This window comes from Chiloscyllium plagiosum, unplaced genomic scaffold (assembly GCF_037043375.1).
Source record: "Chiloscyllium plagiosum isolate Xiang-an unplaced genomic scaffold, Cpla_swu_hap1 HiC_scaffold_5, whole genome shotgun sequence".
Lineage (NCBI taxonomy): Eukaryota > Metazoa > Chordata > Chondrichthyes > Orectolobiformes > Hemiscylliidae > Chiloscyllium > Chiloscyllium plagiosum.
The window spans coordinates 41846720-41869384 of record NW_028270143.1 but is presented as its reverse complement, the minus strand read 5'-3'; the positions used below and the strand labels follow the sequence as shown (position 1 = coordinate 41869384).

General features: G+C 39.1%; 1 protein-coding gene across 10 annotated transcripts in view; it reads left to right on the top strand.

The window, feature by feature from the left end:
• Positions 1-22665, top strand: part of phf14 (PHD finger protein 14) — a 303155-nt gene that overhangs the window by 214939 nt on the left and 65551 nt on the right. For 7 of the 10 annotated variants that reach the window (XR_006311668.2, XR_015757178.1, XR_015757177.1 and 4 more), the window contains one exon: positions 10341-10597. The exons of 2 other annotated variants lie outside the window; for them this stretch is intronic. Coding sequence is in view for 1 of the 8 variants with exons in the window: in XM_043689858.2 (XP_043545793.2) it covers positions 10341-10427 (87 nt within the window). In the remaining 7 variants the exon portion in view is untranslated. Of the gene's footprint in view, positions 1-10340; positions 10598-22665 lie in introns of those variants that run through there. One more of the 10 variants, XR_015757179.1, reaches the window with a different exon arrangement.

Genomic DNA, 22665 nt, shown 5'->3' with positions numbered 1-22665 from the left:
ATTGAAATGATTGAGATATAATTATAAGTGGCATGGATAAGGTAGACAGGAAGGAAGTTTTCTCTTGGTGAGATCAATGATGAGAGGACTTAGATTTAAAGTAAGGGACAGGTGGTTTAAAGAGGATTTAAGTAAATGTATTTTTACCCAGAGGGAACCTGGAACTCACTTTCTGTAAGGGTGGTATTGGCAAAAACCGTAATGATATTTAAGAAGTATTCAGATTTGCACTTGTGTTGCCAAGGTAAATAAGAATCTGGGCCATGTGCTGGAAAATGGAATTAGAATAGATAAGTCCTTGTTTTTGATCAGTGGAGAGTCAATGGGCCGAAGAGCCATTTCTGTCTGTAGATTTCTGACTCTATAACTCAATTACCCTTTCATCCTTGCCTACCATTTTAATAAGTCACATGCATTTGAATACTTAGTTCCCAGCTTTGGTATCCTTGTAACTGTGCCTCCTAATTGCGATAAGATCTTGCCCATTAACTTCTCTTTGTCCATTACTTCATTTAAACAGCACTAATTTTGCCATTTTATCATTCTTTTACCCCGCTTTGCACCACATTTGGTGCTGAAAACATTTTTTTTCATCACTAGTGATATTTGTTATGTGAAAAATGTTACCCTTTCCCAATTCTGCTACTTTCAGAAAGCCCTCATGGTCAAACTTTGAACGTTATCATATCAATTTTTCAAACAATTCCCTGATTGACTGGAAAGTTATACAAAGACAATAGTTTTTTGTGTGTGTTCATTGTATTGGTAATCATCAGAATTTTTAAAATATCTATTAATAATCTTCTTCAACGCTAAGAATCATTAATTGCACAAATGGAAAAAAGTCCCAGATTCAAAAGTTTTCTTATTTTTGAACATTAGTGGGATATGAGTGTGGAAGGCCATGTTGTTGTCGATCCCAATTGTGCTGAAGAAGATGGAAGTTAGCCATTTTCTTGAAACACTGCAATCTGTGTGATGTAGGTGCTGTAAGATAGAGGTCCAGGATTTTGACCTAACAACAATGAAGGAACATCAAATTATTTCCAATTTGGGATAGTTTGCTAATTGGAAAGGAATCTAAATGCTATCGAAGTATTCAAAATGCAATTCTCCATAGTAATAGGCAATGAGGGTTTGGGAGGTCATGTTGAAAGCTCCATGGTGAGTTACTGGGGTGCATCATATTAATAGTACACACTGCAGTCAGTGCATTAGTGTTGGAGGGAATGATTGTTTCTGGAGCAAATAGGATGTTTTATCCAGACTGTTGTTAAGCTCTTTGTGTTGATAGCCTGTTATGTAGAGACGACTCCATACCACTCCTAACTTAGCCATCTTATAGTTGGAGAGACTAGAGATTTAGATGGTGACCTCTGGCCAGCTATTGTAGCCGCAGTATTTATCTGGCTGATCCAATTACATTCTGATTACGAGTATCTTCCCAGATTTTGATGGTAGCAAATTGACACTGATTTTCAAGGATAGGAGGTCATTGCCAAGCTTTTTGTGTGGCACATGCTACTTTCTAGTCTAGGTTCAAATGTTGTCCACATCTTGCTACAATTTTGTTATCTTGAGTGAGCATTGCACAGTCATCTGCAGAAATCCCTGGTTCTGATCTTGTGATGTTGGGAAGGTTATTGATTAAGCAGCTGAAGATGATTGGACCTACGATATTACTCTGCAAAACGTTAAGAGGCTCTTATGGTACTATGGCAGTGTTCTTACCTCTGGAACAAAAGTCCCAGGTTAAAGTCCTATCAGCTCCAGAAGTATGTAATAATATCTCTGATCAAGTCATGTCTACCCTGCAGAACTCTTTCAGCAATGACCTGGATCTGAGATGATTGGCCCAAAATAATCTTAACCATTGACGTGCTACATATTATGTCAACCATTGGACAGTTCTCTTCTGATTCCTGTTGACTTAAATTTTGCTGAGGCTTCTTGATGCAATACTCAGTTAAAATTAAGAGTCAACATTTAAACAAGTAGTATTTAATTTAAAAAAAAGTGTAATGGGACTGGCAGCAGCAATTGGACCAGTTGAACAGATTCTTGCTGGAAAATAAAGGGTCTCTTTAGTGGATAGAGGGCTGGTAGGGAAGGCAGACAGACAAAAGACGTCTTAGCCCAACTGGTCATTCCATATACATAGTGTATTGAAGTTATTTCCCTTCTTTGCTTGATGCCAGTAGAATAAATAATCCCTGCTTCATAATCTTTGGGTTTTCCATGTGTTTAGATCTCATGTTACATTTCTGTTACATACATGTCATGGTGCTGAGATCGAAAGGCAACTGCCTGAGCTGGGGAGGATCATGGAAGAGTTGAAAATGGCAATGCCCATGAGAGGGCTGAAGCTTCTTCGGGATATTTAGAAACTCAGGTATGATCAGAGGGAATCTGAGCTTTAGATCACCAAGGTAAAAGCTAACCATGTGAATTCCTTCGATGCTATTGAGGAAGGAAACTGTACTCCAAGTTGAATATTGTTCCTGTTTTGAGTACAAAATTGGACATATTCGGGAAATATCCAGAAATATGTCATGATTTAGCAGTTAAAGACTGGATTGAGGATGCTAATGGCATCTAGGGACCTTAATATGAGTGAACAGATAGTGTTCATGATGGAACAGCTGTGTGGCAAGCCCCTCAGCAAATGTAGGCATAGGTGCAGATGTTCAAATAAGTTCGCAGAGGATCTTTGAGGTACTGACCAGGGATTTGAGGACATTGGTAGCATGACACAGTTGCAGTAGAGGTTTTATCCAAACAAGTGAGCTGAAAGGCACGATCTAATTCCTGTGTACTTGGGCCTGTTGAAGTTGTTTGATTGTGTTATACCCCTACGTCCCTCCTTCTGGTCAACTTGAGACAGGATACTAAAAGGCTGCCTAGCAAAGACATTGAGGGCTCGCAATGTCTGCATAGAGTTGAGGCTTAATAATGAGGCTTAATAATCACAAATTTCAATAACCTTTCTTTGGAGTGCATGAACTATGATACTCCTCAGACCAGGAAAGAGGCCACCATTAGAGAAGTGATGACTGTCAGCACAGGTATCACTCTAGATATCAAGGTAGAGGGTAAGGCAGAGTAGATAAGAACATAAGTCTCTTCGGATCAAGAGTGGAGAACTCAGTTCCTCCTCTAGTCTGCTCCATCATTCATTGATTCATAGCTGATCTCATCTCCACCTCAACTCCATTTTCCTGCCCAGTCCCCATAACCCTAGCTAAAAATCTATCTCTTCAAAGTTCCCTCATGCCCTAGTATCCATCACACTCTGAGGTAATGTATTTCCAGATTCATGATCCTTTGAGAGAAGTAATTCTTCCCCAACTCCGTTTTAAATGTGCCACTCCTTATCCTAAAGCTATCGCTTCTCATTCTAAATCCAACAAGAGGAAACTTCTTATCTATGTCTACTTTGTCAGTCCCGTTCAGGATCTTGTATGCCTCAATTATAACCCCACTCATTCTTCTAAACTGCTCAATCTCTCTTCTTAAGACAAACCCCTCACCTTTGGAAGTCTCCTCTGAATTGCCTTCAGTGCAACTACATCCCTTCTCAAGCAAGGTGACATAAACTGTACACAGTACTCCAAGTGCAGTCTCACTAATGACTTGTACAGTTTCAGCAACACTCCCCTACATTTATACTCTATTCCTTTAACAATAAATGCCAAAATTCCATTTGCTTTCCCTGTTATCTGCTGTATCTTCATTCTATTTTTCTGTGGACAAAATCAGACGTCACATGATACCAGGTTATAATTCAAAAGGTTTATTTGAAATCACAAGCTTTCGGAGCACCAGAGGAAATGAAGAAGCAGTACTCTGAAAGCTTGTGATTTAAAATAAACCTTTTGAATTAAAGCCTGGTATTGTGTGGCTTCTGACTTTGTCCACCCAGTCCAACAACAGCACCTCCACATTATAGTTTTCTGTGATTCATGCATGAGACTCCCAGATCCCTCTGCACCTAAGCACTGAAGTTTCTCTCCATTTATATAATCAGTCGTGCTTATTTTCTTCCAACAAAAATGGATAACCTCATATTCCATCACCTAACCTATCCATATCCACTTGTAAATCTCTTGTTTCTTTATTGCAACTTACTGCCCCACCTATTTTAGTGTCATCTGCAAATTTGGCTATCGTGCCTTCTATTCTTGTATCCAAGTCATTAATATACATTGTAAGAAGTTGGGGCCTGAGCATCGAACCTTTTGGTAGCCCAATAGTTATTTCTTGCCAACTAGATGCTTTCTGTTGGCTAGCTCTTGTCCTTGTTTGTTTCCACTTCTCAAGAAACACCCAGTGATTAAGCGAATTCTAAAAAAAAATCCATTCACTGAGAATTCCGATACCACAAGTTTCACTAAACATCAGTGGCTTTGGGTGAAACCTCGAGGAATGTAAGCACTTTTAAATTGTCTAACACAAAAGAAAAGAATATACACTGACCCCTTTTAAATTTTACATCTATGTGTTGGTCGCATTTTATTATTTTTCTCAGACTTAGCAAGTAGTAAATTTTGTCTTGTTTTCACTGAACAGCACTTTGTAATTGGCACCTTAACTTTGAATGGGTAAAAGCTTTTAATCAAAGTAAGCTAAAACTACCTGCTAAATGTACCTCCTAAATAGAATTTAAGGTCCTGTGGACAACTGACAGGGTTTAAAGGAGGAGAACTGACTCATCCCTCCTCATTTGGTTGTAACACAAACTTATAAATTAGTTGTAGCTTGTTGAAGTATCCCTACTATGTTATCAAGGAAAAAAGTTCACTATTATACCTTTCTTTCTTAATTGTCACAATTCTCAAAAAATGAACAGTTGATTAATTGACTGTTAGCATTATATGGAATGTTGAAGCACATAACAAGCTCAGTGCAAAAAATAATTCTTGGCCTGTTAATTCCAGCCATTGCAAAACTGAATTCAAGTATAGAAAAGGAGGTCAGAGTATCAGACAGTTGTCTCTTACATGTGGTGTATGCATTGTTAGAACTATTTTAAAGATTATATGACCTAATTTGCCATCTTTCCTAATTATGTCTGTCTCATTTGTTTAGACATCAGCAACTTTAAACTCTAGGACAGAATTGGTGTTTTTGACCTATCTAACCCTTTGATTTATAAAAATACAGGTTACAAATATTTTATGATACATGGTTTGGAGATTCATTAAATGAACTTCTACTACAACACTTTACTGCAAGTAGCAATAATTGGGGGTGGATAACAAAATGGCTGTAAAATGAGTTCCTGCCTCCTTGGCACTTTGTCAGTTCACATTTTTCCAGGTGGAATCTATAAACTGTTAATGCTTCATTTGCACTTCTGGAGAAAATGAAGTTCTGGGCATTGTAAAATCTGTACTATTTTAATAAAATGATTTGTTTCTGGAGAGCATGGCCTAATGTGTGAGAGTTTTGCCACCACCTCCTCTTGACTGAGGGGGACATAATGTTTGAAATGCAGTATATTCAGAATGCAGACTTTATGCTGACCATGTATACCACCAGATTCCCTTTTAATGTTTCTGTCCCCATGCTTCCCTCTTTCTCCTCTTCCATCTCTTTCCACTCCTTGCATCAAAAAAGAAGTCTGTAGGACAAAACTGTTTTACAGTTATCTTGGAGACTAAGGACCTTTAAAGAGATTTGTTTTTGCCTTGCTGCTTCTTGAATAGAATACTGAGTTTGGAATAAGTGAACAAACCCTCCAGAGTAAAATGGAGATTTGTAGTTAGAGGCAGTAACTATAAATTTGGACTGAAGCAGAAAATAAAGTGAAAAATTTCAAGCATGATAAGTCATAATTCCCTCTTTAAAGGCATTGTGGGTCAACTTACAGCGCATGAACTGCCTGGTTGGTTGTTCAAGGAAACTCACCACCACCTTTTGAGGGCAGCTAGGGATGGGCATTAAATGCCAGCCAGCCAGTGATGCCCACATCCCAGGAATGAATTTTTTAAAAAGTCTCTTGTTCTTCAGTTTATTCAAATTCAGGGGACTTTAAATGCTAAAATGCTCTGCTTAAAATCTCTAAAGTTCTGGAATCCTAACTTGTAATGACGGGGTGCTCAGTTGTGTTTGGCCTCACCAGATATAAATGATCAGTATTTATGTATCTGGTAGAATTTATTCAATAAGGTTTATTAAGTACTTAATGAACAAGCAGTGAAGACAACGCTGATATTTCTTATTCTTCAGGGCCCAGAATTTTTTAAATGTTGCCATCATAGGTAATGTCTGCTAATAAAAAAAGTCTCTGGCAAGTGATGTGCTGAAAATTTTGTCAAACATTAAGATTGACAAGTTGCCAGGCCCGGACCAGATTTGTCCTCGGCTGCTTTGGGAAACGGGAAATGCAATTGCTTCGCCACTTGCAAAGACCTTTGCATCCTCGCTCTCCACTGGAGTCGTACCTGAGGACCGGAGAGAGGCAAATGTAATTCCTTTCTTCAAGAAAGGAAATAGGGAAATCCCCGGCAATTACAGACCAGTAAGTCTCACGTCTGTCGTCTGCAAGGTGTTAGAAAGGATTCTGAGGGATAGGATTTATGACCATCTGGAAGAGCATGGCTCGATTAAATGCAGTCAACACGGCTTTGTGAGGGGCAGGTCATGCCTCACAAACCTTATCGAGTTCTTTGAGGATGTGACTAGAAAAGTTGATGAGGGTCGAGCTGTGGATGTGGTGTGTATGGACTTCAGCAAGGCATTTGATAAGGTTCCCCATGGTAGGCTCATTCAGAAGGTCAGGAGGAACGTGATACAGGGGAACTTAGCTGTCTGGATACAGAATTGGCTGGACAACAGAAGACAGCGAGTGGTAGTAGAAGGAAAATATTCTGCCTGGAAGTCAGTTGTGAGTGGTGTTCCACAGGGCTCTGTCCTTGGGCCTCTACTGTTTGTAATTTTTATTAATGACTTGGATGAGGGGATTGAAGGATGGGTCAGCAAGTTTGCAGACGACACAAAAGTTGGAGGTGTCGTTGACAGTATAGAGGGCTGTTGTAAGCTGCAGCAAGACATTGACAGGATGCAGAGATGAGCTGAGAGGTGGCAGATGGAGTTCAACCTGGATAAATGCGAGGTGATGCATCTTGGAAGGTTGAATTTGAAAGCTGAGTACAGGATTATGGATAGGATTCTTGGTAGTGTGGAGGAACAGAGGGATCTTGGTGTGCAGGTATATAGATCCCTTAAAATGGCCACCCAAGTGGACAGGGTTGTTAAGAAAGCATATGGTGTTTTGGCTTTCATTAACAGGGAGATTGAGTTTAAGAGCCATGAGATCTTGTTGCAGCTGTATAAAACTCTGGTTAGACCGCACTTGGAATATGTCGTCCAGTTCTGGTCGCCCTATTATAGGAAAGATGTGGATGCTTTGAAGAAGGTTCAGAGGAGGTTTACCAGGATGCTGCCTGGACTGAAGGGCTTATCTTATGAAGAGAGGTTGACTGAGCTTGGACTTTTTTCATTGGAGAAAAGGAGGAGGAGAGGGGACCTAATTGAGGTATACAAGATAATGAGAGGCATAGATAGAGTCGATAGCCAGAGACTATTTCCCAGGGCAGAAATGGCTAACACGAGGGGTCATAGTTTTAAGCTAGTTGGAGGAAAGTATAGAGGGGATGTCAGAGGCGGGTTCTTTACACAGAGTTGTGAGAGCATGGAATGCGTTGCTAGCAGCAGTTGTGGAAGCAAGGTCATTGGGGACATTTAAGAGACTGCTGGACATGCATATGATCACAGAAATTTGAGGGTGCATACATGAGGATCAATGGTCAACACAAATCGTGGACTGGAGAGCCTGTTCTGTGCTGTACTGTTCTATGTTCTAAATGAATATTTCAAGGCCAGTACATCTGTTCCTCAGAAACATTATGTCTACACCTGTTTCTGAAGTGATATTACTTCAAACTTTGTCTCATAAAAATTACTTACAGAAGACAGATGGTTAAACTGTAACACAAAAGAATTTGAAACTTGTATCACTAATATTGAGGACATCTGATTGCTAATTAGGAAATGATTTTCATTAACTTTTTTCCATTGGCTTAAGGTCAGGTCCGTCAGCTATTGACCCTACATCAGTAACTCGAATTATGTAGGCTAAACAATTACCAATCACTCATTCTCTAGTCCCTGCGAGCTAACAGTTAATTTTGTGAATAAGTGATACGTCCTTTTAGATACAGTCAAGTTGTGCAAACAATCTTACGTCCTCATCAATAATGCCAGAAAACCTCCAGGAATAATAAGTAATTAAGAATATCTGTTTATTGCAAGATTTCAGGATATCCTTTTCAAATGCAGATGTTGATTTTCACAGATAGTTAATTGATCAAGTCAGTTAGAAACTGAAAACCTTTTTTAAGAATGTTCCTTTTTAAGGATGGGTATCATACTCAGTTCAAGGTGTTATGTTCAAACCTTGCACTTATGCTTTAAAGCTGTCAAAAAAATCTTGAATTGCTGCTCGCATAGTTAAAACAGGCACAATTAAAATATACAGTTGCTTAACGCATATCCTTTGACACCCTTAAGTAATTTGCATCTGTCTTGTGAGCAGCTAACCTATTTGTTAATTGTTTCACTAGCAGAAATTCAAACAAAACTGTTCAAAAAGAAAGCTAGATGATTACAATTGAACAGGCAAATCTGAAAAAAAAATAAATGTTATGGTTCCTTCATTTTTTAATTAGTCAGTTCAGGCTTCCTTTCATAGTGATATCATTAGACAGGGGCACACCACATAGATCCTAATTTTTTTCTTATAGTAGAATCTTATGATTTACCATTAAGAGCACAGTTATAAACTATGTAATACCATAGGGGGTGCATTTTCCTGACAACGACACAAAGTAAATGTCACACTAGTCAAGACTGTCATATGAAAATGAACCATGTTGCCATGGACGACTTCTCCCTGGAGAACAAACAACTGTCTTGCTTTTCAGTTACATTGTCAAAAACTGCATCAGATTACACAGCAACTGGTGCAAGGCTCAGCTGTTCATATCTCATTTTTACAATGTATTGAGGTTTTCCATTCAGCTGGTCACTGAAAGCCCAGTTTTCTTAGAACACCACCATCATTCATCAGTGTTGATGATGTGAGCTTCAGTCTTGTACCGAAATACAGAGGAACCTCGATTATCCGAACGAGATGGGCGGGCACTATTTTGTTCGGACATTTGATTATTCAGTTAATTGATTTCCTCTGGGCTCGGAGTTTTCTGTGAAGTCTGCTCCCCGTTCAGTAGACTAGGTAGCAGTACACCGTGCATGAGCCCATGACACCCCCCCAACCCCATCCGCCCCCCCACTCCACCCGCCCAGCTCCCTCAACCCCGATGCTTTTATTTCCTGTGAAGAGCTGAGCAGCAAATTCTGCTGTTTGTGCATTTCTTAATAGCCCCTCATATCACAATGTATTGAATTTTGAAAAAAAACCAAAGCATTTTGAAACCTGTTGAGCATTTTATAGCTGCTGTGTTCTTAGAACTGAATGCAATATGTCAGTTGAATGTGAAACCATAGTAGCTGAAGAGCATTATGATACTACTGCTTCATTTAGACAGTTGACTTGTAATAAATGCACAGTAATTGACAGAATTATGGAAGATTGCTAGATTGCTGCTGTCTGACGTGCTCTTTTTCTCCTATTTTAGACTTGACTGAATTTCAGATAATATATGGTGCTACCAGTAATTGGAAAATTGGCAGGCTTGTCAGGAAGCTTTGGTGGATAGTGCATGAAATGCAGTACAGAGGCATAAAACATCTGTAAAATGAGATTCATAGCCACTTCAGCTGATTTGAGTAACTGACTGCAGAATTGAAGAACATTTTGTCACCATAGCTACTTGGTACTATTAATTTTAAGGTAGTTGATCAGACAGTTATAAATTTTATTCTCAGTTTATTAACTTGTATTTCAATTGAAGGAATTCTAGTGCTACTTTATAAAAGTGGACAGATGATCTTTAACTTTATTGCTGTACAAATAGGGAGAGATAAATTGCCACCAAATTTGGGGAAATGTTTCCTCATGATGTAATTATTATAGATGTACTGGATCCTACTGCCTGTATTTAAAGATAAGAGTTATTTGATTGTGTGGATTTATAAGTGAAAATATCAGAACTTCAATATAATAAATATACATTTAATCATTTTAATATGTATTCAGATTGAAAGATTGAGTTCAACAAAAAGTGATTTAAGTTTAACAGAGAGTGGTGTTGCCATTATGTAGATTTGATACTAAAATGACAAGCTTTCATTTAAAAAAAAAAATCTTTTCACAGGAAGATGAAGATGACCTTGAGGAAGATGAAGAAGGTGAAGAAGAAAATGTTGTGGAAGAAAATGAGTTCACCCCAGTAAATGAGTAGTACAAAAATAATATCTCTACGTCATGTAGGAGTAGAAGTGGTAAATGCCTCATGTCGAAATCTACCTTTGAAAATTGTGCATTGCCTGCTTTATTCTTCAACCTAGTTTTCATCAATCATCATTGTGTTAATCCTTGTCTGTGAACCTTTTAATAAATACCTCAAAAGTGCTTTTAAGAATACTGTCTTCTGTGTGTGAATATGTATAATCCCTCATTGTATACTCTAACAATCAACTTGCTTAGCGTTTGTGTACCTCAATGTCAATAATTGTAGCCTTATCTCAGATTTAAATGTTCACCAGAATGTCTAGTTGTTTGAAAATTGTTTTTTCAAAAATAATCTAGCTCTCCAAATACCATATTGGAATTCAAATGATTATAGCATTTAAAACTTTTAGTGCAATGAATTTCCAATAGGATCTTTGCTAATAAATGCCCTGATCATACAGCGCCAGTATAGTTTTGATCACTCCTTCAATGTATGTAGGCTTGAAGTGCATTTTTTCAGTTGTGGCAAATGAAAATTGATATGGATGCCACCATACAACATTTTTAATTCTGAGAATGGTATATCCAATATAACAAAAGAGTTCAAATTATATTTGCAAAGCTGGAATCCATTTAAAAACTGCAGTCAGTCTCCATAGAAAATGCTTAATACCATCACCCAAATTTGGAATTAATATTGCAGACCGAGCAAAGAACCGACTTCAAACACAAGTGATATCGCATTCAGAGAGTCTTGTTCAACTTGATTCCAGGTCATAATGCAGGATTTTGTGTATTATGCATCCCATATTGGAATAGAACATAGAACATTACAGTGCAGTACAGGCCCTTCAACCTTGATGTTGCGTTGACCTGTGGAACCAATCTGAAGCCCATCTAACCTACTCTATTACATTCTCGTCCATATGTCTATCCAATGCCATTTAAATGTTGCAGGCAGTACATTCCATGCCCCAACTACTCTCTGAATAAAGAAACTACCTCCGACATCTGTCCTATATCTATCACCCCTCAGTTTAAAGCTGTGTGCCCTCGTGCTAGCCATCGCTACCCAAGGAAAAGGGATCTCACTGTCCAACCTATCTAACCTGATTATCTTGTGTTCAATTAAGTCACCTCTCAACCTTCTTCTCTCTAACGAAAACAGCCTCAAGTCCCTCAGCCTTTCCTTGTAAGACCTTCTCTCCATACCAGGCAACATCCTAGTAACTCTCCTCTGAACCCTTTCCAAAGCTTCCACATCATGCGGTGACCAGAACTGTATGCAGTACTCCAAATGCCGCATCAGAATTTTGTACAGCTGCAACATGTTCTCATAGTTCCAAAACTCAATCCCTCTACCAATAAAAGCTAACACACTGTATGCCTTCTTAATAACCTTAACAACCTGGGTGGCAACTTTCAAGGATCTATGTACCTGGACACCAAGATCTCTCTGCTCATCTACACTACCATGAATCTTGCCATTAGTCCAGTAGTCTGCATTCTTGTAACTCCTTCCAACATGAATCACCTCACACTTTTCCACATTAAACTCTATTTGACACTTCTCAGCCCAGCTCTGCAGCTTATCTATGTCTCTCTGTAATCTACAACATCCTTTGTCACTATCCACAACTCTACAGACCTTAGTGTCATCCGCAGATTTACTAACCCATCCTTCTAGGCCCTCATCCAGGTCATTTTTAAAAATGATAAACAACAGTGGACCCAAAACAGATCCTTACAGTACCCCACTTGTAACTGAGCTCCAAGATGAATATTTCCCATCACCCTCTGTCGTCTTTCAGCTAGTCAATTTCTAATGCAAACTGCAAAATCACCCTTAATTCCATGCCTCTGTATTTTGTGCAATAGCCTACCTGGGGAACCTTATCAAACACCTTACTGAAATCCATATACACCACATCAACTGCTTTACTCTCATCCACCTTTTGATCACCTTCTCAAAGAACTCAATAAGGTTTGTAAGGTAGAACCTACCCTTCACAAAACCATGTTGACTATCCCTAATTGATTTATTCCTTTCTAGATGATTATAAATCCTGTCTCTTATAACCTTTTCCAGCACGTTACCCACAACTGAAGTGAGGCTCACAGGTGTATAATTTCCAGGGTTGTCTCTACTCCCCTTTTTGAACAAGGGAACAATATTTGCTATCCTCCAGTCTTCTGGCACTATTACTGTAGACAATGACAACATAAAGATCAAAGCCAAAGGCTCGGCAATCTCCTGCCTAGGTTCCCAGAGAATCCTCGGATAAATCCCGTCTGACCCAGGGGAGTTATCTATTTTTACGCTTTCCAGAATTGCTAACACCTCCTCCTTATGCACCTCAATCCCATCTAGTCTAGTAGCCTGTAACTCCGTATTCTCCTCAACCACATTGTCTTTTTCTAATGTAAATACTGATGAAAAGTATTCATTTAGCACTTGCCCTATCTCTTCTCACTCCACGCACAACTTCCCACTACTATGCTTGATTGGCACTAATCTTACGCTGGTCATTCTATTATTCCTGCTATACCTATAGAAAGCCTTAGAGTTTTCCTTGATCTTATCTGCCTACGACTTCTCATGTCCCCTCCTGGCTCTTCTTAGCTCTCTCTTTAGGTCTCGCCTGGTTAACTTGTAACTCTGAAGCGCCCCAACTGAGCCATCACATCTCATCTTAACATAAGCCTTCTTCCTCTTGACAAGTGATTCAGCTTCCTCAGTAAACCACAGCTCCTGTGCTCGACAACTTCCTCCCTGCCTGGCTGGTGCATAATTATCAAGGGCCCACAGTAGATGGTCCTCAAATAAGCTCCACATTTCAACTGTGCCCATCCTCTGCAATTTCCTTCCCCATCCTATGCATCCTAACTCTTGCCTAATCGCATCGTAATTGTCTTTCCCTCAGCCATAACTTTTGCCCTGCGGTATATACCTATCCTTTTCCATCACTAAAGTAAACATAACCAAATTGTGGTCATTATTGCCAAACTGCTCACCTATCTCCAAATCTAACACCTAGCCAGGTTCATTACCCAGTACCAAATCTAATGTGGCCTCACCCCTTTTAGCCTGTCTACCTACTATGTTAGGAAACCCTCCTGCACACATTGGACAAAAACTAACCCATCTAAAGTACTTGAGCTATAGTATTCCCAGTCAATATTTGGAAAGTTAAAGCCCCTATAACATCTAACCTGTCACTCTCACTCCTATCGAGAATCATCTTTGCTATCCTTTCCTCTACATCTCTGGAACTATTTGGAGGCCTATAGAAAACTCGCAACAATATAACTGTTTCTAATCTCAGCCCATACTACTTCAGTGGATGAGTCCTCAAATGTCCTTTCTGCAACCATAATACTGTCCCTGAGTAACAGTGTCATACCACCTCCTCTATTACCATTTTCTCCATTCTTACTGAAACACCTAAATCCTGGAACCTGCAATAACCATATTTGTCCCTGTTCTACCCATGTCTCTGAAATGGCCACAACATGGAAATCCGAAGTACCAACCCACGCTGCAAGTTCAACCACCTTATTCCAGATGCTCCTGGCATTTAAGTAGACATACTTCAAACCAATTTCTTGCTTGCTGGTGCCTTCTTGCAATCTTGAAATCTTAGTTCTGACTTCACTACTCTCAACTTCCCGTATACTCGAACTACAATTTTGGTTCCCATCCCCCTACTGAATTAGTTTAAACCCACCCAAAGAGCATTAGCAAATTTCACCCCCAGGATATTGGTACCCCTCTGGTTCAGGTGAAGACCATCCTGTTTGTAGAGGTCAAACTTACCCCAGAAAGAGCCCCAATTATCCAGGAATCCAAAACCCTTCCTCCTGCACATCTCTGTAGCCACATGTTCAACTCTCCTCTCTCCCTAATACTCGCCTCGCTAGCACATGGCATGGGCAACAAACCAGAGACAACAATTCTGTTTGTTCTAGCTCTAAGCACCCACCCAAGCTCCCTGAATTTCTGCCTTAAACCCCCATCTCTTTTCCTACCTGTGTCTTTGGTGCCTATGTGGACCACAACTTGGGGCTACTCCCCCTCCCCTTCAAGGATCCCAAAAACATGATGAGAGACATCATGAACCTGGCACCTGGGGGGCAACACACCAGCGGTGAGTCTCTCTCATTCCCACAGAACCTCCTATCTGTCCCCCTAGCAATGGAGTCCCCAATAACTAATGCTCTGCTCCTTTTCCCTCTTCCCTTCTAAGCAACAGGGACAGACTCTGTGCCAGAGACCTGTGCCCATTGCTTACCCCTGGTAAGTCATCCCCCCAACAGTATACTTGTTGTTGAGGGGGATGACCACCAGGGGATGCCTGCCGATTCCCTTTCCATCCCCTGGTGGTAACCCATCTACCTCTTCTTTTTACCTGAGGTGTGACTACCTCCTGTAACTCATCTCAATAACCCTCTCCACCTCCAAATGATCCAAAGTTCATCTAGCTCCAATTCCCTAATGTGGTTTTCGAGGAGCTGGAGTTGCGTGCACTTCCTGCAGATGCAGTCAGCAGGGATGCTACTTGTATCCCTTATCTCCCACATTCTGCAGGAGGAACATTCAACTACCCTAACATCCATTCCCATTATTCTAAATTCCCAGTGAGACTAAAAAGACTGATAAACTAAAAAAAATAAACTAATCACTGTTTTGAATACTATTGGAGAGGGGTACTTACCGGGGTAAGCAATGGGGCACAGGTTTCTGGCACAGTCTATGTCTGTTGCTCAGAAGGGAAGGCTGAAGAGGAGCAGAGCATTAGTCATTGGGACTCCATAGTTGGGGGGACACATGGGAGGTTCTGTGGGAACAAGAGAGACTCAAAGTTGTGTTGCCTCCCAGGTGCCAGGGTTGGTGCTGTCTCTGATCGTTTTTTCAGGAGAAAAAATTAAGAACTAGTATATGAAGAAAGAAAATGCATGGCAGAGGAGGAATCTATTCGGTCCATTATATATGTGCCATCAAAAGAGTGATCCAACTTAATCTTGTTCTCCAGCTCTTGGTTCTTAACTTTGCTGGTTAGGGCAACTCAGCAGAGACAAAGCATTCTTTAAATCTATTTAGGTTTCTCTTTTTGTTATTCTGTTAGTTATATACACCAACAAATAAATCTATACCCCAACACTCAACTACTCTAATTCCTTCTCTTGATTTACTTTTAATTCCATGCCCTTGTAGTCATTAAAAACCAATGCAAAAGGAAGTAAATTCTCCTTGCCTACTGTGTAAACATTGTAATTTTATACGTCAATTAAATTCTCCTTGTGCTTATCTGTTCCAAAGAACACAACACTAAACTATTGTCACAATCCCCAAAAAATTCAAAAGCATTTGAAGAGGCAAATTAATTTCTCAGTGACCCATGGAAAGAATTGCAGGGCATGATTCTCCTTAATTATAATAAACAAATTAAACTCAACATGGACTAAGCATGACTTAATACACAAATAATATACTATACTGAAGAAAATATGTTTCCCCATTAAATAATTAATACAATCAAATTGCATTAAGACGTGTTCTTATTTTTTGCTACACCATCAGCGGATATGTAGCCTTGAGAATTGAGTTCCAAGTTCCAGCTTTTCAACAGGGTGTCTTCTCTCTGCCAGGCTGGGATCAGTCTTCCAATGGTCTTTGAAAATTGTTTCACTGAATATGAATATATTAAAATCCATTATCTGTCCTCCAGCAACATGACCCACGCAGGTGATGCCTTATTCCTTAAATCTCCACAGACCCAATCTCCTCAATCAAAGAGCCAGTTCTCACCAGCATTATAAAATCACTACAGTGTGGAAGCAGACCACTCAGCCCATTGAGTCCACACCAACCCTCCAAAGAGCATCCTACTCAGACACAATCCACTCCTCTTCCCTTTAACTCTGTAATTCCCATGGTTAATCCACCTAGCCTGCACATCCCAGGACACATAGCGCAATTTAGCATGTCCAATCTGCCTGACCCACACACCTTTGGACATCACCACCACAAAGAAAATATTGTTTACCTCTGCTTTTAGCAATAGCTATTTTGTTTTCCTCTCTGTGTCTCTTAAGCCAGAAACCAAACTATCCCTACGTATCAAGTTAGAAAAGCAGGTACTTGGTTTTCTTTAGGTTTTGGTTACAGATCTATGGGCAGAATTAGTATGCTCACATCATCCCACAGTCAGAACATTGTTTTACCTTAAATTATAAGGTATGTTTGTAGCATAACTGGTTTGTAAAAACCCATTTTTGTAAAACCACCTAATTTTTCCTCAGATGCTCATTCCTGGCAAATCTTCATATATCCTTTATACCCTTTTTAATGCTGTCACATCATTACTGTAAAGCAGTGACTAGAACTGTACCCAATATTCTACATGTTGCTTAATTTGTCACAACCACCTTGTTCTGTTCTAGGTCTCAGAAAATAAAGTAAATTATTCTCTATAGTTTCCTAACTACCTTATTTATCTGTTTTCCAACCTTAAGGGATCTGTGAATATGGATGTCAGTTTTCCTTTGGTTCTCTTCATTTCTGTTCCCCTTTATATTTTCCCTTGATTTATTTGCTCTCCCCAATGGATGTCTGGCTCCAGCCAGCTACCACAACATCTCTCTGATCTTGGCAACATCCTGGAAGCAACGGTTCATTTTATAAATGTTGGGGTTGCTTGGGTACTCCAACATCAAATTATGTAAAATAGATTTGGTCCATAGAAAAACACACTGTTGTCACTGTACCTTTTACCTAACATACCTTCTGAATTTTATTTAGTTGAGGATTTATAATGTCATCATTTATCATCTGCTACATGACTCAGAAATGTAACATTATTTCTATGATGTCACTGCTCACAGTTCCCTATGCCATAATGTCTTTCCAAGAAACCAGTGTCAACAATTGTTATGTTTTGAGTCCACGGATTATAGAAAATTATTAGATGCTAAGAAGAAGAGCGACATATTCTCCATATGCTTTCAGCTCATGATCCTCAATTTGGGAATTCTTGGTGTAAGGATGGTCTTAAAATCTTTATTTTATAATGCAACCCAACAGACATTCACAAATACTGGGCACCTGCAAAAAAAATATTATTGAGGAGACACAAACAACAAATATTTATGTACCCATCTGGCATTCTGAAACTTCAAACATCTGAAAATGACAAACTGTGGACAGTATTCAATTTTCAAGTCCATTCTGCAACTTGAAACAGTGGACAGTGCCTGTTGCAAAACTGTTGTTGCTGTTCAACCACACCTCATATCATTATAATTTATCCTACTCCCTCTTCCATCCGCACCATCCCACTAGCTTAAAAACCCTTGCATCTCTATTTCATTTGATTTCATATAAAAGGTCATTAACCTGAAATATCAATTCTGTTTTTCTTCACAAATGCTGCCTGACCTGCTGAGTTTTTCTGGCCCTTTTCCTTACAGCTTGCGGCCGACAACTTCAACTCCCCTCCCACATCCCAAGGACATGCAAGTCCTGGACTGTCTCCACCAGTTCCTGGGGAGCTCAGATTGCACACAAATGCAGTCTATATCTATGGAAAACCTGCAGTGGCTTCAAATCTCTGAAAGTCTGACACTCACAATTAGGGTGAACTGGACAAACTTGCCGGTTCTTTGAAACAGGGGATTGGTGACCTCACTGGTATCAATGAGAGGCTGCTTGCAAAATGCCGCTCATGTATCCTTTGGAGTCATGGAATGACTCAATGAAGAACATATTTTGCTCTTTGGAAATTCATGAAGGTGATTTAAGAATTAACCCTTTTATCTGATTCTCAGTCACAGTCTGGAGAACAGTTATAAAGTTATTTCCAAACCCTTTGGAAAGATGTTTTCACATGTCCTCAAATTTCTTGTGCTAATCCAAGTCACTGCTTTGGTGTTTCCATTTTAAATGAGCTTATAGTTAATTCTGTTTCTTTTAATTTTAATTACTTTACTAAGCAAACGTTTGCTGGATGCATGTCTGAAAGTGCTCTATTAGGCTGTGAATCTTAATGTTTTTCCTGGTTTTCTGCAGTAACTTCACTGGGCTAATACTTAATTAGCATTAAAAAGCATTTTTTTCATGGTTGAAATAACTCCACGAGACCGGTATCCCATCATCAAGTCACCCTTTAGTTACACTGATCCAGCTCCCTCAGAGGCAACTCTCAAAGTGAACAGAATCTCTGACACTCCTGTTTATTTTTTTTTAATTTTATTTTATTAAACAAATTACAAAAACAGTTTACAACAAACGGTTACATTTACAGCTGCATACAAGAGACAGCAATTTTACAAGGGAGAGGAGCAGCAAAGCCAGGCCCCAAACCTCAAATCCCAGTTTCACATAAAGATATAAAGAGACAACAGCAATGACAGTTGTACATTACACAGTACTGTTACATACAAAAGTGCAGACAATACAGACTCAGCAAGCCCCCGCCCCTCCCACCTTCCGACCACTAAGGAAGCCCGGCCCTACCCACCTTCCGGTTCTCAGTCCACCCCATGCCCCTTCCAGTTCTCAGTCCGCCCTGACACACCTTTCGACCACCTCTAGGACAGCCCGCCCCGACACTCCTGTTTATATCTGTCTGCCAGGGCTCCCTGATTGGACCAGATTAACAGCCTCAATCAGAGAATTCATATTCCAGGAGGTCCACCTAGCTAACCTCATTACAAACAATACACTAGCAACATGGAAAGGACTATATAAATGCAATTTTTTATTTCAAAAGGCACAAACTGCCAAGTAAAGCAAAAACTAATTCTAGTTGCACTATCCGCATGTAATTGTCCAAAGTTCCCCTTGATTAGAACACTCTTAGAGAATTGTGAACATTTTTGATTTCAAAGCAGCAAAGTAATATAGAAGTGAAAATGCCAGTGGAAACATCTTCACTTTTGCCTAGTGGAAACATCTTCTCTACTCCTGTATTATCTATTCCCTTCATCATTTTATATGTTTCTATAAGATCCCCCCTCACTCTTCTAAATTCCAATGAATATAATCCCAGTCTACTCAGCCTCTCCTCATAAGCCAACCCCCTCAACTCTGAAATCAACCTAGTGAACCTTCTCTTGTGCCAGTACATTATTTCTCAAGTAAGGAGACCAAAACTGCAAGCAGTACTCCAGGTGTGGGCTCACCAGCACCCTATAAAGCTGCAACATAACCTCCCTGCTTTTAAACTCAATCCTGTTAGCAATAAAGGACAAAATTATATTTGCCTTCCTCATTCCTTGTTGTACCTGGAGACCAACCCTGTGTGAATAATACACAAGGACACCTAGGCCCCTCTGCATAGCAGAATGCTGCAACTTGTAACCATTTAAGTAATAATCCTTTTTATTGTTACTCCTATCAAAATTAAAAATCACACAACACCTGGTTATAGTCCAACAAGTTTATTTTGAAGCAATAGTTTTCGGAACACTGCTCCCTCATCAGGTGGTTGGATGACTTTACATTTATTAACATTGCCCACTTACTTAAAGTATCTATATTCCTCTGCAAACTTTCACAGTTCTCTGCACACTTTGCTCTGCTACTCATTTTAGTGTCATCTGCAAACTTTGAGACACTACATGTGGTTCCCAATTCCAAATCTTCTTTATAAATTGTGAGTAATTGCAGTCCTAACTCTGATCCCTGAGGCACACCACTAGTTACAGATTGCCAACCAGAATAGAACTCAGTTATCCCCACTCTTTGCTTCCTGTTAGTCAACCAATTCTCTATCCATGCTAATACTTTACCCATAACACCATGCATCTTTATCTTATGCAGCAGGCTCTTGTGCAGCACCTTGTTGAAGGCCTTTGGAAATCTAGGTACACCACATCTACTGGGTCCCCGTTGGCCACCTTACTTGTAATGTTTTCATAGAATTCCAAAAGATTAGTTAAACAAGACCTGCCCTTCATTCTCCTATGCTGCATCTGCCCAATGAGACTATTTCTATCTAGATGCCTTATTATTTCATCCTTGATAATAGACAGAAGTATCTTCCCCACTACAGAAGATAAGCTAAGTGTCGATTACTCCCCATCTTTTGTCTATCTCCCTTTTTAAACAGTGGTGTCACATTTGGAAGGTGGAGAAACAGTGAACAAGAAATGAACACAAGTGTGTGGTTAGAGTGAGGTGAAGAAAGTTCGATTAAATTTCATGTACATTTGATGTAATAATATGGAATTGGTTCCAACCACAATACAACTAAATATAATGGAAATCAGAAGACGGATGCTGAAAAATATTTCCTGAAAGTAAATTACTTACTGCCAACCTCCATGTCTTGATGTTGCCATGAGTATAATCTTAGTAAATAAATAAGAAACTTGTTGGAAAGCCACAACCACTAGTTTCACAGAGACCAGTGTTATAAGTATTTTTACCTTACATCTTGCTAGATATGAATGTTCAAAGCAATATCCCAATTTCCATACATTGATAATGACCTCCTTGGTCAAGATGTAGGTCGTCAAGGTGAAAATCTCTGATGATATAAATATTTTATCAGAATAAGTTAAAATGTCTGAAACAAATTAATTTGTTCATAAGTCTAAATTATGATTTTTTTCGAAATAATACATTTAACTTGACAGATGAATGATGCTCTCACTCTGACAGAAAATAAAAAGCCCTTTGTTCCACGACAGTCATAACTGACCCCTAATTTTTCATGTCACAAGTTACATGATGTAGGATTCCTGTTTGATTTTGTTTAACAGGCTAAGACATTTCATTTTCATAGACAACTGACCAAATTACAACATATAATCCAAATAATTTGAAAGGTCCTTCATATTCAAAATAGATTTTCAAACATTGAATTTTTCCGGCTTTGGGAGCTGTACATCAGCTTTTGGCAGGTTTCTAGTTCGGCATGTTCCTTTTTTTGGAAATAACTTATTTTTTTTTCTTGATTCACTTTCAACTGGCGTAATGCAGGTCTTGAAATTTTGAACCTTCTCTTTCAAAATATTCTTCCTCCTTCTTGCAGAGAAATTGGATTTAAATAATTTTATCACTGAATATTATGCAAAATGTCCCCCTCGGGAAATTAATTGAAGGAGATTGTCAGTGAGAAGAGAGAGAAGAAAAGACTTCTTTCCATCTGGGAAATCACAAGGTGATAGACATCTTTTAGAAACTCAACAGGTTACCATGCCTTACTTATTAGAGTAAGTCATTTTCATTTTAATAATAACAACTGCAAAACAACAGGTGTTTAACCTTTAGTTTCAAATTTGAAAAAAAAAATCATGTAAATACATACCCAGCTTTCAGAGCCAATAACATGCCTAAAGGTTTAGATTTTGTCACTATTGGCACTATGGGATAGTGCTCACCATTCACTTTGAAGAACACGGTGCACCAATAATTTTGGTGGCGTTAATTTAATCTTTCCAAATATTAATTTATTTCTGGGGTCAGCAATAAGGAATTTTTTGTTTCCACCAGTAGTGATATCATCAAATATTCCCATGCTGCCGGCAATTGCCGTATTCAACAAATTGTACTTCATCATTTTCACCAACTTCAGCGAGACGCCATAACTTAACATATTTTCTCCTCTGCCAGCATTCTGAAATGCCTGTACCCTCTGTGACATCCTGCTACACTTCTCTGTACCCCTAATTCCTCATCACCTTCTCACAGAATTTGCTGAGCATTACTGTAGGGGATGGTAAGTGAAGCTAGTTTTCTTGGAGCTGTCTGACCAGGCTCCAGTTCCACATGATCTGTCATCACTATTACATAGCATCTTTCACCCATGCTACATAGGATTAAGTTATCTTCAATATTTTCAATAATTTCATTCCTTTCAATCAAAATTATATTTTGTTATTTGGTTAATTGTTGAGCAATTTATATCATGAAGAAAAACAAAATGGCCCAGGTCAAAAATAGGCTCATGAGTTTGTAGTTTTATTGTTGTTTTCGTGGCACAAGCAATGTAAACTCAGGATAACAAATGTAACATGTTTTACTCAAAAGGCACAATTCTGCATTTTTAACCTGATTTAGTTTTGTAACTATGTTACTTTGGAATCAAGTTCCATATTTAAGTACTTTATTTTACTTTTGTTATCTTAGTGTGAACATTCTTCATTTCAGTGATAAAGGTTTGTTAGTGCTGATGGGACTTGTGTTTCTTTCAGAGGAGAAAAGAAACCAGTATGTCTTTGAAAATGTCTTCAGTTAACTT